General features: G+C 44.6%; 1 protein-coding gene across 1 annotated transcript in view; it reads right to left on the reverse strand.

Moving 5' to 3' along the window:
- tle3a (TLE family member 3, transcriptional corepressor a) overlaps positions 1-11,253 on the reverse strand; it is a 30,051-nt gene extending 18,798 nt beyond the window's left edge. Inside the window, exons 1-7 of the mRNA XM_080736032.1 lie at positions 10,896-11,253; positions 9,922-10,100; positions 9,276-9,376; positions 8,975-9,038; positions 7,006-7,050; positions 1,089-1,151; positions 700-804 (exon numbers count right to left, since the gene is read on the reverse strand). Of these exons, the coding sequence (XP_080592158.1) occupies positions 700-804; positions 1,089-1,151; positions 7,006-7,050; positions 8,975-9,038; positions 9,276-9,376; positions 9,922-9,945 (402 nt within the window). The 5' untranslated portion in view covers positions 9,946-10,100; positions 10,896-11,253. The remainder of the gene's footprint in view (positions 1-699; positions 805-1,088; positions 1,152-7,005; positions 7,051-8,974; positions 9,039-9,275; positions 9,377-9,921; positions 10,101-10,895) is intronic.
- Between the last annotated feature and the right edge of the window lie 7,122 nt (positions 11,254-18,375).

Consider the following 18,375-nt stretch of genomic DNA (forward strand, 5'->3'; position numbering starts at 1 on the left):
TGCTGTTGATCAATGAGGAGCAGATGGCCAGGCCAGAGCCGTGATGAAAACCATACATTATAGCGCCGCGTTGCTGCGGCCAGCAGACTGCGGACTGCGGGCTGTGATGGCTGACTGCTGTGCTTTGTGTGTTGTGCTGTCTCGGTCTAGCTTAGCAGTGCTGGCACTCGTGTTGTGCTCAGCCCCTCAGACTTTTAATTCCCACAGCTATCCAGGTCAGCAGTGAGGGATGAGCCTCCTCGTTAAAACCTTAGCCAATTAAAGCAATACAGGCTGGCGAGGCAGGATCTCAAGAGCTCCCAGGCTCACATTTATAAACACACAACAAGGCAGTGAAGATACCACTGAGACCCAGTATGGAACAACAGGCCGCCTCCCTGGCCGACCCACTCAATGTGTATACGGCTCAGATTCATTACTCAGAAACCAAACATTCGATTGGAACAGAACAATATTAAAGAAATTAGATAAAAGAATCAATGGCTGAGGCAAATCTGCACTTTATTGCTTCAGTGCGCTCGACTTAATTTGACCGCACTCTGTACTCAAGTCTAAACAATTTTGTTCCACTTGGCACAACAAGGCGGTATGGTAGATTAGGATAGAAGAGGACTATTTATGAGCCAGTGATTGAACATATGTGCAGGTTTGCCTCTAGCCCTTAAGGTCAAATAAAGGAATAAAAGAAGGAATACACACGGTGAGAGGCAGATTGGGAAGTCCACGTACCCCGATGATGGCATTCAGCTCAGTCATAGTCACCTGCTTTGCCCGCTCTACTGCCTGAGCCACCTGCTGTTGGTGCTGGGGGGGAAAAAAGGCATGCTTAATACGACATGCCAGCATTGACCAACCATACTTTCACACATTGTTAACCATACATTTACTATTCACGGCTTTGATGCCATTATATAAAAGAGGCATGAGTCACACACAATTATTTTTGAAGTGTCTAACCTTACGTGTTTTTAAAAGCTGTAACTTTAGAGCAGAATGTGTGGCTCCTGAATAAAGACCATAACAGCCAATTGCTCTTTTATACTTGTACAGTGTTTACAAGGTACAGTAGGCACATAAAAAAGACTCACCTCTTGTGACAGGAAAGGCATAATTTGAGCTAAAATGGCGTTGAGACGTTTGGCGATCTCCGTCTGGAAAAAACAAAAGAGTAGCAGAACGTAAATGAGTATGAAACAGTGGCTTCACATAGTCTCTACCCCCCCTCCTCCTCCCTTTAATGTTTACACCGATTAAGTCAATTACTGCGGCAATCAGAACTGCTTGACTCAACATCCTCTAAACAGCATGATATTGACATTTGAAATATTTAAAACATTAGGAGAGCCCAGGGGGATGGAGCACAGCTGTGCTGAGAGTGCACTCCACGCTAAACGGATATGAGCAGGCGGAGTGCGGCTGACTTAAGAGCATCCTCTCTCTTCTCTTCTACTCTGCCCTCTTCCCCTCTATCTAGCACTCTGCTGTCCTGCAGTTAACCTCAGAGATCAACCGCGCCCAGGAAGTAAGCCCTACTGACCACACTTCCCCGTTTATTTACATATGACTCTGGTGCAGACTAATTACACTATGGCTGCCCTATGGCTGATGGTTGAGTAAAGTGTACGGGACCATAATGACCTTTAGTACAACACGTTCACCTCAAAAGTCTATGATCAATACCATTAGAACACAACAGCTGGCCACTGAATATTGAGAATGTGGTTTTTCCACAGGCTGGTCTTCCTGAGAGCAATGTGGAGGTTGTTTCTCACTGCAGTCGACTGCTCCCCGGCCCCCTCCCCCAGCCCACCCATCCATCCATCCACTCGGCCCGGCCTCCATTCTTCTGCCTGTCTACCCACTACCATGGCAACAGCTGCAGCCCTATCTGGCTAGGATCATTATGCAAATGGCACCTCTGCCTGACCGTAACAGGGTTTAAAATCATATTACGTGCTTGGAGGCAGGTCATTAAATTGAATTTTCAGCCTGTCGATCAGATGAACAGGGCAAATGAATGGTGGATAAAAGGAGCAGTGGGAGGAGGAGGTGTAAAGGAGGGGTGCATGCATGATCCGCCAACCCTCCCCCACCGCTGTAAAAACACTGCATGGCGAGGCTCTCCCCTGCCTCCCTTGTCCAGGGAGGGCAGAGCATGAGAGCAGACAACAGTAGATTCTGAGGTTGGTGGGGATTTCTGCACTGGGCGCAGAGAAAATGCCAGCACCAAAGCTACATCATCTATGGAATTTATGAGCTGCAGTTCAACCCAGGGCCACTGCAGAACACAAACACATCAGACGGATTTTCTCCAATTTTTCATTCGGAGCAACACACACAATGTACTTTGCAGCCTGCCAGCTTTATTTATTACATATAGCACAAATGCCAGGCTGTTTTGGCAGCAGGACATATTGCCTCTGAACACCGCCAGGGAAATTGGAGAGTAATGTTAGCCCAACCAAGGCCTGCTGACCCAACCTACAATCGCATAGATACTCTGCCCAGAAGGCCAGTGGCACAAACTCTAAGCTCAATATTTAAGTTCAGATGCACAACAGGCAGTAATCTGAATTACACACATGGAGTCATGTGATAAAGTACAACATGCATAAAGCTAGCCCTTTCATTACATATGCCACACAACCTGAGTAACTCTATCACACCCAAAACAGACATATAAAGCCGAAGAGATAGACCTCCACACAACCTGGCTGTAATCTATATCTAATAAAAAATGATTAAAGAGGTTAACTTGGAATATATATAGGTTGCATGGGCATTAGCATTAGAGCTATAAAGTAAGTGCTTTAGAAAGCTGCTGCGCTTGAATAATCTTTGTTTGTTGAGATGAGCCATGTCAATAGCAGTTGAACATTTGACAGGATTTGTGGAAAGGCCCCGAGCACATAGTCCATTCCTCTGAAGCTTAGTGTCATGGTGACAGCTGGCTGAGAGGTCAGGAGGTGGACAACCCTAGCACGACCAAAACAATCGCCTGCTCTACACTCTCACACAGTACAAGATGCAAATACATGGAAATAACTAACGACTCAGCGGGCAAACACTGTCAAAATAGATACAGTGCAGAGGCACAGGTTTTTAGCTCTGTCGGCAGATATGGGGGGGAGAACAGAAAGGGGCTGTTGTCGCTTTAAGCAGATGACAGCCTAGCCCTCGAGGGGCCAGCTTTGCGCTCGACTACACAATTACAGGTACTCGGACCTGTCTAGCACCACTTTAAGAGCACTCTCAGGCCAGCCTGTCAGCAGCACGCAGAAAGCTATTTGTCTGTGTTGCTATCAGCAATGGGAGAATGGAGTGAGACACTGATGAGCATTAAATACACAGCCACAACAACTGGTAGTGTTGGTCACGTGATCTGTGCATAAACATCACTTGACCCAGTCAGTTGTAGAGGGCCTCCAATTTCTCCAAGATGACAAGCATTCTCTCTCCCAGTCATGAGAAAATTGCGGCTGTTCTTCCAATACGATCTCATCTAAGGTGAGGCCTGATGGATGTTTCCGCCAGCCAGATTGAGGTGTTGTGCTGGACCTCCAAGCCTTGTTTAAAGAGTGGCGAGTTTAGGCCAAATTGTTAATTGACATCTGAATTTACCTGTATTGATCTGTACCGACTGAGGCCAGGGGCCTGGCCTCTAAATGAGCTGCATGGATTGTTACAGCGATTTAACCTCACTATCATCAACAGGCAGAAGAGGCTATCAAGTAAATGAATACAACAACCATCAACGGTTAGAACAAAAACAAGAAAGATACAATTCTAGGAAATTGCAAGTGTTTTTTCACTGACGCATGGTCACGTTGAATCCACTGGGAACAAAGCCACACAAGACAGAGGGAATTAATCAACGCTCCTAGAGGAGGTTCAACAACCACCAGGTGCATCGGTGTGCCACAGCCACCAGACTTCAGGTCCAAGCACAACACATCATACTCAACATTTGCACACTTGCAATCCAGTTGCCTATAGGGCAACCCGCTATTGTTCTCTTACAACTTTATGGAGTAACTTCCAGCCAATGAGGAAGCAGCATTCTTGGTGACGACACCTTTATGCTGCTTCCTCATTGGCTAAAAGTTACTCTATAAAGTAACCCCACTGGCTTGAATGGGAAAATGCAAAAATGGCAACCACACTCGCAATTTCCCTAAAATGCATCTTTCTAATTCTGTCTTGTATTTATATTACATATTATGATGTCACTTCTTCTTATGATGTCACTCCTGTCTTGTAAACTTTTTGAGTGATGTTATCCGGGTTATAAGGCTGGATATCTTCAAAAACCTGCATCTAATTGCACGCTGCTACTGCTTACTTGCGCAAGCAGTAAGCAAGTACTGCGATCGGCTGGGTGGGTGGGTGGGATGTGTGTATGTGTGTGTGTATGTACAGTATGTATGTCGGTGTCTCCTCTTGTTGAAGACCGTAGCCCAATCAGGGACCAGCATCTCTGGCAACGTCACTATTAACAGGCAATGAGGGACCAGTATTCCTGGTGATGCCAGTGGTCATGGTCATATGTCATTGATCATAATATATCAGTTTTCTTTGGAAGCGGTGATGGCAGTGGTGAACGCACCTCATGGCACGCTCTGCTTGCGCACAAGTGGGCCATATGCGGCGCAAGTTGGCACCTCGAGCGAGTGCATTTCTAGTTATATATTGTGATGTCATGCGAAGCATGACCAATCCTGTCCGTTGGACACTATATGTTATGTTATGTTTTATTTATTTGTCATCGACATCATAATTACATTGGACGAACCAGATGTATTGATATAAGTGATTATAGCACACGTGCTATAATCTAATTAGAGCTATAATTGTCCAAGGTATCCAGCCTTGCAACCCAGATAACATCAGTCAAAGCGTTAACAAAACACAGGTTCACTTTGCCGGCAAAAGATTATCTGACCGAATACAATAGTGTGTTGCCTATAGCAACCACACTAACAAGAACAATCGTCTTGTAAATGCAAATTTAATATTCTAAAATAGCATTACATGTCTATCTAGCTGTGCAGCCCTGACTGCCCTCAACAATTACACAGCTCCGCTCCAGCAGGCAGAAACAGATGACTGATGGGAGATGGCTGGAAGGGAGGGCTAGCGACGTTTCCCCAGCCGCTCGTCATCAGTACGCTTCTCTTTTGGAAGAACACTGTTAACTCACTCCACGGACCGACCAAGTTTGTTTTGGCCTCCCAATATGCCAGATAGTTAGCTCCTTCGCAAATAATTCCTTAAGGCCCCTGAATATAAATCATTCGTCTCTCAACACTGCTCCCTGCCCTCCTGTTAACCCCCCTCCCTCCCCACACACACAGACATAATGCATTACTTGGATGTATGTGGCCTCAAGTGAGCTCTGTGACTATGTTGGAACAGGTAAAGCCCTGAAACTGTTGGAGGCCTAATGACACCCAGGCCTCCGACCCCCTCCACCCCAGGGCAGCTCCCGGAAACAAGTGGCAGACATGGAAATTACAGGCTGACAGCACAGGCCAGAAATTAGCTGTATTTTTCTACATAGTGCTGTGCCTGACGGGACAGGATCAGACAGCACTACCACATCGGCCCATCTGTGATGTGCTGCTGTGTACTCTGAAATCCGCATTATGTCTCTGCACAGTAATGAAAAAGGCACCGTTAGGGGGAATGGATTTCCTCACAACAAAATAAATCCCCCCGGCAGGAAAATAATATGCCTATGTGCATCCAATAATCCGGCCCAACCCTGCCTGTTAACCACTCCCTGTGTCCCCCCCTAAACCCCACCCGGAAACTCTATGGCGGCGGTAGGTGGGGGGTAGTAGTATTGTGGGGGAGCAATGGGGTCGGGGGGCCCACACTGTTTGCTTACAAACACGCTGTTCAGCAGGTTAGGGCCCTGCCAATGAATTATTCAACGTCTTCCATCAGCTCTGTTGAGGCTCCTGATAAAAGTCAGGCGCTAAAATGGATCAGTCGATTAACCTGTTTACACAAAGCGCGGGGCCTGCCGCCCTTCCCCCCAGCGCTACTCTTCAACTGGCCTCCCCCATCCCCCCTCTCTTCTCTCCTGGTTGGAGATAAGTGCCTGACAGAAGCTATCAGAGAGGCCCCGGGCCTGACAGACATGTGGCAGTGTGACACCCAGCCCAGAGACACTGATGGATCACCCCACCACTCCAATCCACCATGTCCCCAGTGCTGTCATTAACCACGAGCCCCAACCCACTACTGGGGGATGCAGGGGAGGGACAGCCTTACTGGTTTCAAAGCAGCCTGGGAATCTAAAGGATTACCCATTCATGTGTTCCTTACCTCTCCAAGCATGTCAATGCAATTGATCCTAGTGATCAGTGGTGGGGTGACTTAATGGTGAGAAGTGCACGGTCAGTGAAGGCCCCAGTACACAGTATATTAATACAATAAAATAAAAGCCAGAGGAAAGGACTTTTGCCTGCCCTGCCTTAAAAGATAAAATTGCAGACCTATCAGCAGTCCTCTCTCTTTTATCATTCAGTCAAAGGCTGGCCTTGCCAAAGTCTGCCTTTAATCTTATCAAAGCGGTTTAACAAAACCTGCCTTTTACACAAATTCCAAAGGCGACAGCGGTGGTACAGAGTACACGCTAGTCTGAACGTGTGTGTGTTGCCTCCTTCACACCATGTGCAGTGACCCCTTCTGTTTACAGCCTACTATCATCAAAGTACATTTCAGCTCTCAGCCCCATGAGTGGCTCCTGTCACACTGTCTGCCCCCGCTACCATCACACACACACACACACACACACACACACACACACACACACACACACACACACACACACACACACACACACACACACACACACACACACACACACACACACACACACACACACACACACACACACACACACACACACACACACACACACACACACACACACACACACGGCAGTGAACTGTGAAAAAATAAATTGGGCTCAGACAGGATCCCAGTGGTACCTACCTGTTTGTGCATCTCTATGTTCAACCCGTAGGACATCTCGTAATACTAGAATGAAAAAAGAACCTTTTGTTTAGTAAATCATCTTGATGACTCCAAATCAATCAGTCGCTCTCACATGCAAGTGCTTTTCGCAGTAATTACTATTAGCATTTATAAAAACAGCCTTTCATTTGCAACTTGTTGCATAATTGTAATAGCCTTAATGTAACTTGCTTGCTGGCAATATGGTTACATATAATCTGATTAAATCAATTACGATCCATTACAGTGTGCTGTCAATTATGTCCTCATTCACAGGATTAAAGAGCAAGTTGCTTAAAGACCAAATGTCACCAGGCAAAACATTTTAAGGGACAGTACAGTGTTCAATATCTACTCTGACGTCTTGCAGTGTGGGCAGAGGGAAGAAAGGGTTAGATGTATTGATCGACGCCTTAAGCCCCCCCACTCCCCCCAGATTGCTGAGATGTCTTGTTTACTCAGCTTAACGCCCGTTGCTCAACGCTCCTGATATTCTCAAGCCAGGTCAGTCTGTCTGGCTGAAATGTAATCCACGGAGCCCGCGAGTGGTGGTCAGGGCTGAAATGGCTTTCCAGTCAGCGTCTATTTGATGAGGCCAATGCATTATTCAGTCCATTAGCTTCTTCGAAAATTACCCTCAAACAAGAGAGCCATTCTGTCTGAGATCAGAGCCCTCGCAACCCTCAACGTAACATGACACCGAGAGCCCACAGCGCTGGCTGTGGGATACTTCCTACATGTTTACCTAACCTCCTCCCTGTCAGCCTGACATGTTTTTTCCTGTGAAAAGAATGTTTAACTTAAGTCTCAGTGTATTGGTTTAAGTCATCCCCTGCGTGTTTACCTAGGATAAGAAGAATACACTGGCCATAGAAGACACACTGATTGCATCATGTCTGAGACAAAATGTCTGTTCCATGGGCACACCTTGGGTAATGGCTAACATTAAAACATGTAGGTTAAGAATGCTACTGTGCCCAAGAACAGGGTGCTGATATTTTGTAAAGAATAACCCGCTCGCGCCACCACGTCCTCCATCTTGTGTGCGGTGGTACATTTTCCCACACACTGCTCTGGCCCTCCTCCGTCAGCGCTCACCTAATTTATGGCCGTGCATATGTCTGAGCGCAGTGTCTCCTAGGAGAATAATCAGATCAGCACACACAGAGGGCAACGCTGTAGTCATTGACCCTTGGAGATCGGGGGCGCTCTAGAATGGAGCCTCAGCCCACTGCTGCCTCCCTGCTTGCCTGTCTGTCAGAAAAAGGGTTCTTCTGCAGCAACAGCCAGATACAGAGCCCCCCCCCCCCCCCCCAATCCCCTGGAGCAGTGGTTCACAAACTTTTCAGCTCGAGACCAAAAAGAGAAATTAGACGTTTGCCCGGGAGCCAAACTAGAGAAAACAGCAGATCTACAAGCTCACAACGCGTCGCTTCATTGTGAGATTGTGGATTGTCTATTTTCACTACTTCTTAAACATGTGTGTTCTAATTTATGGACTTTTTTTTTATTTTTCTTTGATTTCTTCATGACATTACTGGAAATAAATCTTTTTGTCTTTAATTTACAGAAACAAATAGCTTTTTTGGTAATATTTTTTGAAAATATTTTGAATAATAACATAAAAACAACATGTATTAAACAATAAACAAAAGGAAAAAGGAACCCATAAAAACTCTAGTCTGCGACCCACAAATGGTCCCGACCCGGTGTTTGGGGACCAATGCCCTGGAGGGACCTTCAAACAGGCCCATACCTGACACTCACCTACCCAAACCTACACACACACACACACACACACACACACACACACACACACACACACACACACACACACACACACACACAGGTAAACACAATGGCCCTGTCTCACCCCACCTCTAACTAGATCTCTTACAAGCCTCACAATTTGGAAACATAATTGCTTCCTATTGTAACATAATCTTACCATGACATAGTGGCGCTGCATCTCCGTCTTCTCATTGGCCAGCTTGTCGTACTCCACCTTAAGACTAAAATAGAAGACAAGGTGTCAATTTCCAGGCGTCTTCTGCTCTTCCTATAAATCACTCACTCTCAACCACTTGACTTCAGTCAGTGTGCAGAGAATGGAAACCATAGTCTGTTTTTTGTTTTGTTTCCTCCCCCATGAGGAAGTTGACAGCAAATATTTGCCCATAAATCTTTTATAATTGTACTATCAGCTTAAAAGTGTGAACATAGCTATTGGTTTCATGTTGAATTATTACCTGTGATACTGGGCTTGCAGGAACTGAAATTCATCTTTGATTCTGTCACAAGACTCTGCTACAGTGAATTTGAAGCCAGGCTGGCCTGGCTGATGGGGAGCCTGAAAGAAGGTTGTACACTCACATGAGACCATCAATACAAGAAAGACTACCCCTCCCAAATCTGCAGAACGGTGGCTCATGCTCAATTAGTGAATTTGATACACTTTATCATCCCTCTAGGGGGAAACTTACACATGTAATGTGTAAAAATACTGTTATGATCACATTTGAGGCAAACCTCCCCATTGCAGTAAATGAGCCATTACCAGAGCAATGGGGGTGGGTAACTATAGCCAAATATTGTTCCAAAAATACAAAACTTGGCTCAATTAATGCTGAGTATGTAAACAAACATGTCTGAATACTGAAAGCCTCCCATGTTGCCATAGGTTTACACAGCATTATAGCAATAATTGCAACGTTATTTCGGGGTGAACAGCAAATGTGTGGCAATATTAACAAATACAAAAGGCAACTGAGTTGTAGCAGTTGAAGGTTACGAAATGACAGGCTTCGACATAGTGGCCGTGCCGCCACCACCTCTGCAATGTTGTCAAGAAGATAAATATAAAGCTGTTATAATTTAGATGAGACAAGGTCTTACCGGATGCCGGCCTTGCGGATACATTTTGAAATGTATCCCTTTGTTTATCTATCCAATGCGCTGGTCCTTCCTTCGGCAAAATGGTTGAAATGTGTGTGTTATGGTATCACCGCTCAACACGCTGAGATCCGTGGTCGTGTGAACTCGTCAAATGTCTCTGATGCAAAAAATCCTCGAGGCTATAGCAAAACAAAGGAGGGTTTTAGCACACACGGTAAGGCAAGTTGCTGTGTTTACACGATTGCGGCTATTGTAGAGGAAAAGAATAATACCGTCGGTCGCGGAAAAACAACAACGCAAAAAAAAGCAGCAGCAGCAGTCAACAGCTTCTTTTCTTTGATGACCTTATTCAGTCAGTCAACACAGAGGAACCACGTCCTCCTGGTTCACAAAAGTGATGCGGTCTCACACTACCGAATCCGATGGCGTTAGATCATCTCCTGGACATGTTTGTGTCGCTTATGGCGAGAAATATCTCCCTTGGCGTTTTTCAAAAGACCGATATTTGGTGTGAAAAGCCTCCACTTTAGCTCTTGTTCGCTTTTACAACCAGGGTTCCCTCTGCCATACCACCTACTGTTTGGTGGAGCCGCGTCCGCTGTTACAATTCAAAACAGAGGCGTAATGTCAGAAATAAATCGTGGTTGTCCAAATAAAAAAGTGGTTACCGCTTAATAGCGAAAATAGTGGATCGACATGCTCTCTCAACGCGTCGCTTGATCCACAATTGTCACTATTTGTTTGAGGGGCGAAAAGAGAAAACGTTTCAAGATGTTCGCCTATAATTACATTCACACAATCGCGGATACCACGTTGAAAGTGCTTAATAAAGGAGTCGGGGGAACAATATGCATAAAAATAACCGAATTTGAGGTTAAATGTGCGACACTAGGGGGTGGCAATTGCCATCCCCTGATGCCCCAAATGACGCCCCTGATTTTTCAAAATCAAAACCATTATAGAGAAATACGTACCCGTATAAGTAAATCCGTAACGTTTGCGGAAGCTTTTAAGTTGAGAGTAGGTTACAAATCATGCGTTGAATGTGTTTTAATCCTTCTCGATGTAACGTTACGCACGGTGCATCCTCTCCAAGCGCACCCAGTCCGATGAGTCGAGATGTAGGTCTACTACTCGGGAGAAATGTGGTGCGGACGGCCCGGGTCTCGATTAAACTTTCTTCTTCGAACCACGAACAATCCAAGGAATGTGCCTTTTGAGGGCGAGTTAATCCCAAAATACGTTTCCAAATCTTTCTTCCGATTCTTTCGATTTTCTTTCCTTCTTCTTAAAAGCGTAACATGGTACTCCACAATCTCACATTTCCCGTGCTTGTCCACTAGCTCTATCCCGTGTGCCACACACACACACAGGCAGGCAGTAGGGCTGAACCGCCGTGCACACAGCGCCTATCTGTCCAATCGGATCAGTCCAATCGGATTACTCCGAAGGAGCACGGCTCCGTCTGCCTATCGGAGGACGACGGCCCCACGTGGGGCTCAATGATACATGACATCATCTCGTGGATTTACAAGGCATCACATCCCTCTGATGTGCAACAACAGCACTAATGCGCCGACAACGATTTTAAAAACCAAAAGAGCCCACAGTCTTTATATCCGCAGTGCATTAACATTGTCTTTTTTTATTTCACCCGATAGTTATATATACGATATTATACTACGATTGGTGTGATGGGCAGGGAAGGGGGGTTAAACAACTATCTCTGAAATGTTGCATATTGTGGTTTTAGCCTAGTAGCTACTGTGTGTGGGACACTTTATTTCACTGCACCACATTAATATCAACTGGTATTTCGTTTTAAAATGTTTCAAGCAGCCGCAAAAAAAAAGGAGGATTCGTGTTAACAGACCCCAAGGACACAATAACGTCCAATCGATCGACGACACCGACCAAATTGCCTAGGCAACCCAACATAAATTGTGTGTTAAATCGCAGCTGATTATTTTTCTTTCGTTTTTTATTTGTATTTTTTTACAAAACATAATGTGTCACTACCTATCGACGATAGTGTGGTGCACTGTAGGGACCGAGATTATTGCTTTTGTCTGATAGACTGATATGAACATCAGCCATGTCTGAGCAGTGCGAGAGCACAACCTATCGCTTGTTTTGAAGGTTCACTCTTCCCCACGTGGGACTTCTCTGTGGCTTTAAGGTTTTCCGTCCAATGGCAGCGCGGTACACTTACTCGCTGCCTCGCGATTGGCCAGGACATGTCAAGCCTGTCATTCAAGGAGCGGTGTTGTCAATCAATACCACGCGGGGTCAAGCGCTGACAAATGCCTGTGCTCCTCGGTCCTCTGCCTGTGAATAGTGCCTGGAATGGCTGCTTAATTAGCTTCGAATGGCTTTTCTCTCCAGTTCAAACAATCTGTTACCACCACGTGGTAATGAGAGCCTACATTAAACAAAGGAAGAAAGGAAGCATGCAAACAGTTGTAACATCACAACCTAGTTTTCCTTTACATATAGGCCTATATAACGAGCAGACAATGGAATCTTGTTTGACATTATTATAAAGGCAATCCGCCTGTAATAACTTAAAACACAGGTGAAAGCATAACCAAGGTCTGGGCTATCCTATAGATATAGTGCCATTACATTTCAAGGTCTGGTGAAATTATTTGTATTTTGAAATTAATATTCAAATGAATAAATAAACACCATCATTTAGTTTTGTATTGTTTAGTTTTTTCACTTTGCACGAAGCAGGTAGGATTTTTACAATCTCTTCTGTCTGTCTGAAAGTATTTGTTTTTTATGTATATAAGGCTATCTACATCAGTTATAGTATATATGGTATCATTTTGTAAATGTCTGACCTGAAGAAGAAAATGGCTGTATGAGTTTAAATTTGACATCCGAGTCCTTTCCATGAGTCATGACTCATGTGCACACGAGCTTCCGAGAAGAGGCAAGCTGGCATGTTAAGTCTTTATGCTGTTCGACAGGTAGGCTAATGATCAGCAGCATCATTGTACACTACTAGGGTGATTAATTTCCTCCTTGTTCCCTGCTGACTTCTCGAAATGCACCAAACACAACTGGATGAATCAGTTTATTTTTTATTTATATGATTTCTTTATTTTGTATTTATCAGGCACAATCACAGGATTGCCCAACAAGTCTAGTTAGTTGCCATTCTTGTCAGCCACCACAAGGATGTGGGATAAGCATGTTATTTCCCAAAGCATAGAAGCAGTCTGTGAGAAAACTCAGGCACACACAAGAGCCAGCGGGCTAATCTCACCCAGGCACCACCCCCATGCTTTTCAATAGAGAGTGCTTGGATTAAAGGCAACAAAAGGCTGGGCCCAGCCCCGGGAGGGGAGGTGGTGGTGGTGGTGGTGGTGGGGGTGGGGGTGCCTCCACCCACTGAGACCTCCTCACTGTTTATTTACACGGAAACCCCAGCCTCAGTGAAACTCCCACCCTCAGGCATTACACACTGGCCTATTTGCAGAGGTGGTGCTAATTCTTCACAGAACAGGGATTGTCCTTCTCGCTCCCTGCCACTTTGAACTGAGTATAGCGGCTCACTTTCCACACAGCTCAGATGTAGGTGGCTGGTAAACAAATGGTTTGGCTACTTCTGGAGAACAATACAGATGTAGGGGTCATGCTGTCCTTCTCAATTATGCACAACATCCAACCAAGGTGGCTATAGTGATTGTACACGGCATGCATTTGAAATAAATGGTCTCATTCCACTGTTTGAATGCACAGTTCTGCACTACAAGAACAAGGCAGAGATCAATGATATGGTGGAACTATTTATCATCGCCCTATATTGGTTATATTTGCAGATTACACAGTATTGGCTCATTAATATGACTTGCCGTTAACAAATGACTTGGGAGTTTCTTTTCTCTGCACATTCAGGCTTAGTTTCCTGTTCAAGAAGCAGAAAATGAGGGCCCCATTTCTGCAAAAGGCCTGGTTTGTATTGCAATGGTTCTCACTTGAGGTTATTGGCATGCCTTTTGTATGGAGATGTGCAGATTACTACACTCACACATGAATATACATATTACAGGCATGTGTCCTTACACACACACACACACACACACACACACGCGCGCGCGCGCACACACGCCCGCGCGCACACACACACACGGAAATGCACACAGACATTCCTTTGAACAAAGGGCCTAGTGTGTGGTGGCGAGATGAATTGCCTGTACTGTATCAGAGTGTAATCAATGCAAACAGGATGAAAGGCCTCATCAAAAGGGACGAATGCAGACATGAACAGTGACACAAAACAAAATGATGAGGCCTTTGGCAGGAACCTCTGGGCAGTATTCAGCCTTCTGCAACAGAGAGGACATGGAGCCAATTGCCACTCTGAATTGGATTTTCTATCTGCAGTCACTCACCGTTAACTGTATGAGCATGAGCAAGCAGTGCTACAATGGTAAACAAAATAGCTGGAGATACAATGCATTACTCAAAGAACTTCATGGCACAGCTATATGTAGCCCTAACTATGCAGCCCAACATTAGGTGTTTGTTGTAGATTAAAAATTGTGCTGTTGGAGGATTTTGTCCTTGTATGGAGATATTCCATCTGTGATTTTCATTTACAAGGCATTGTCTTTACGATCAATAATTGATGTAATTCAGTCAGTTACAATGAAGCAATAAAATGATGCCTGTAGACCCCAGTTAATGGCTATTGCATGTGGGTTTTTTGTTCATTGATGAAGTGCCTTGTGTGTTATGATTTACAAAGATGCTCCTCTTTTGTGATATGTGTGTGATGCTAGCTCCAGTTCTCAGTGATGAAGTCAGACACATTTAAAATGATTCAGAGCAAGCATAGCTGTGTCAGTTAAAGATAAAAAACCTCTTTGCACTAAATGAAACCAAAGCCAAGTGCTGTGGGTACATCTGTGATAACATAATTGTTAGGAAACTGGTTGATTAAACGAACAACATATGGTTGGTTGGTAACATCAAGCTTGGCCACATGACGATGAAAATATCTATCAGCGTAACTGTAAAACTGAGTTGGCTTCTATTGGCTGGCTGTGTGTGCATAGCAAGAGACTAAGAGAGCCTCATCTTTCAATTTAATCACTCATTGTGTAAAACCCACTTGTTTATAATTCAGATCAAAGGCCACATATGGTTCTGCTATGCACATTCACAGGCCAGGCCTATATACAAGGTACACATAAGCCCCCTTTCCACTGACATGGCCCAACACCACACCACTCCACACCGCCCACTTGTGCCAGGTTTTCCACAACAAGGACCTGGGTAGAGTGGTGTGAAAGTGGTACTAAACATGGTACTAAAAAGTATCCACTCCAGAGTATGTCTGAGCTAGGCCAAACAGGGCCAAACACTTCATAATGACTGATAACTGACTGACTTTTCATTTAGACCATACTAGTTGTAATACATGATAATATATTCTATTGTGTTATAATCACTGTTATAATCTATTATAGTGTATTATAATTATCATAGTAATATATTAATACTTTATAGTAGAGATGTTACCGATCAATCGGCAATGGATCGGATCGGGCCGATCAAAGCGTGATCGGCGATAATCGGTGGTTTAAATCAAAAGGTAAATTCACCGATCCGATCCGATCGGTGCATCCGATCAGCCAGCCGTTCAGTATGCCCACTTGAGGCCATTTTGGGGTATTGATTTCCACAGTGCTGAAGGAATAATTAGTTACTTCTATGATAATAAATACATTGTAATACTGGTAAATAACTATAAGGCAAATATATAAATGAATTCATGAGTGAGTGAATGAATTAAAGTTAAAACATTAACATTTAGAAAATATAAATAATAACTTGATCGGATCGGTGATTGATCGGTATCGGGTGATCAAACTTTTGTGATCGGTGCTCGCTGATCGGTTCCAAAAAACCTGATCGGACCATCCCTACTTTATAGTGTATTATATTCACAGTTATCCATTATAGTGCATTATCATTAGGATAGTTGTAATATTTGATATTGTATTATAATCACAGTTAAAAGGGTCAATTTGTTTCTTACCGACAGGGGTACTTTTGTGTAATGGAAAATGTAGATATTCTTATGTGGTGTGGTGTGGTGCGGTGTAGTGTGGTGTTAAAGCTGCAGTCGAAAAAGGGCTATACAGTACACTGATATACCATGTGCCCAGGACACAAAAGCAGTGTTTCGTGTTTGTTCCCTGTGTTCAATCAGTGACAGGTCCTAGTGCTGAACCAGCAGGACTCTTACAACAGCTGATACCCCAACACTTCCTGCTCTGCAACGTCATCCTCATACACAAAGCTGCTATCTCCATGTGTGATTGTTACATGTCTACCATTCACACCAGAGCTGGAGGGCGGCCAGTTGCCTTCTTATCCCCTCCATTTCAGCGACCCACTTCCGGAGGGCTGCATGGGGGCAGCACATGGTAACCCTTCACACACCCTTTACACTGGTGTAATCAGCAGTCACACAAGTGCCACGTCGAGAAACTCGGCTCGGTGGTTGCATGGCTGCATCACTCCTGCATCGCCCATGTGATGACGACAAACCATGCCAACACAGCTGGGCTGAGTTGCATCCTCCTGGATGTGTTCCATTAGTGAGGACACAAATAGCATGAAAACATTAAGCATTCAACAAATCAGTGATCAAGTGCTACTAATTGATTGAGGGGCTCTTGCGTTCCTCATCAAAGATTTTGTCACTCTAATCTAGTTTGCTAAATGGCTGATGTGATTAAAAGTTCTTTGGGACTAAATTCAGTTATGGTTCATGATTACATTCACATGATATGGGAATGGCTTCACATGACTGTCTGGCAGAAAGTACGTTGTCAAGGGAACACCAAGTCGACGAAACGCGACTGAGGACATAATAGCTGAACAGTTACGGTAAGTTGGTCTGATTTTAATTCTGATAATGGAATGAAGGGGGAAATAAACAGAGTACAGTCGAGGAGCTGTTGTAGAATTATAGTGGTGAAATTTAGTGTCATCCTGAATTTATCACAAATATACCATAACATTATCATTGGTACATTTATGAACACCAAGCTTAGACAATGGATCGGGTCCCATATCCCAGCAGAATTGTGTCTGTATGGATTAGAGATCTTGCATATGTCTGTCCACGTATACCACATTTCACCACTGCCATTCTGAGAAGCATTTCATATTCCCTGGCACACAGTAATATAGCCTTCCTCCTCCATGCCAAATTGACTCCACACAAGTGCTTCTATACCTGCTGACTGACACATGCTCGGTGAAAATGATTCCTCAGCCAGCAGCCGACGTTGCTGCTTGCTCAGGAGGGGTACTTGATTCCATTATTAAGTTGAAAAGGAGAGATGGAGAAAGGGAGGGAGGGGGCGAGAGAGCTTGGCCGGGAATGGGGGAAATAATAGAGAGCAGAGGAAGTTATCAGGGCCACAGAGAGAAAGCCAGCCTTTCTGACAGGAGATCAGAGAGTTCCTCCAGCTGGAACCCACTGCTCATGAGCCGAGCCCAGCACAGCTAGCCGACTGGGATGATGAGCTCTGCTGGACAGGGCAGGTCAGAATACTACCACCTATACACATCAATCCCATAACCACTGCACAGGCACCATGCTATTCTGCAGAACGGGGTATCTGATAAATAGGTAGGGAGTCTGTAGCAGTGTGTATAGTATGAACAGATTAATTGTTTTTAAGTTGTTTCACCCAAGTAAAGGGCAATCAGTGTAATGTTTTTTCCCCATGAATTCCGTCCCCGAATTATGCTCTATGAAAGGACACTAAGGGTTAAAGAATTATGGAAGCAGCGCCCCTGAGAGGGAGAGCGAGACCACATCAACAAATTAATGCCTCTCCTATGAGAGGCTAATCCTCTTATTTTTTTATTTCAAATGAGGATGGAAATTGACTTCCTTATTAAATCTAATTATTAGCCGGTGCCCTCCAAAAGTCTTCTAAAACCGCCTAGAGCGACCGGGTATTAGCATAAACACTACCACTGGCAAGCTTAAAACAAATGGTATATTTAGCCTGTGTTAATGGGATTAAAGTGTGCTGGATTCGGCGGTGGTTCTGCTAACAGCGAGCATCACATCTTCATTATGGTTGCCCTGACTTCTCCATTTCCAGCCCCTTTTGTTTGCATTTCATTCCACTACACTGCCTCCCTCTCTGCTCAGTTATTCAACAGATTGTGTTCAATCTTGATCCAAGAAAGAAAAAAGGAAAAAAGAAAAGAAAACCCAGACAATCATAAATAATAAAGGATTACACCAATCTCCACAAAAAGCTGGTGGCTCGCCAGCGGCAATGCGCACACAGAGAAATAATTGTTGGCCATCTGTGCAGCAGATTGGTAAGAGAAAGGGTAAACAAAGAGCACAGTGTACCTGCTACAGCTACACCCCCACTCCCATCTCCCCAGTCCTCTCCCCTC

The sequence above is a fragment of the Nannobrachium achirus genome (assembly GCF_963921795.1).
Source record: "Nannobrachium achirus genome assembly, chromosome: 11".
Lineage (NCBI taxonomy): Eukaryota > Metazoa > Chordata > Actinopteri > Myctophiformes > Myctophidae > Nannobrachium > Nannobrachium achirus.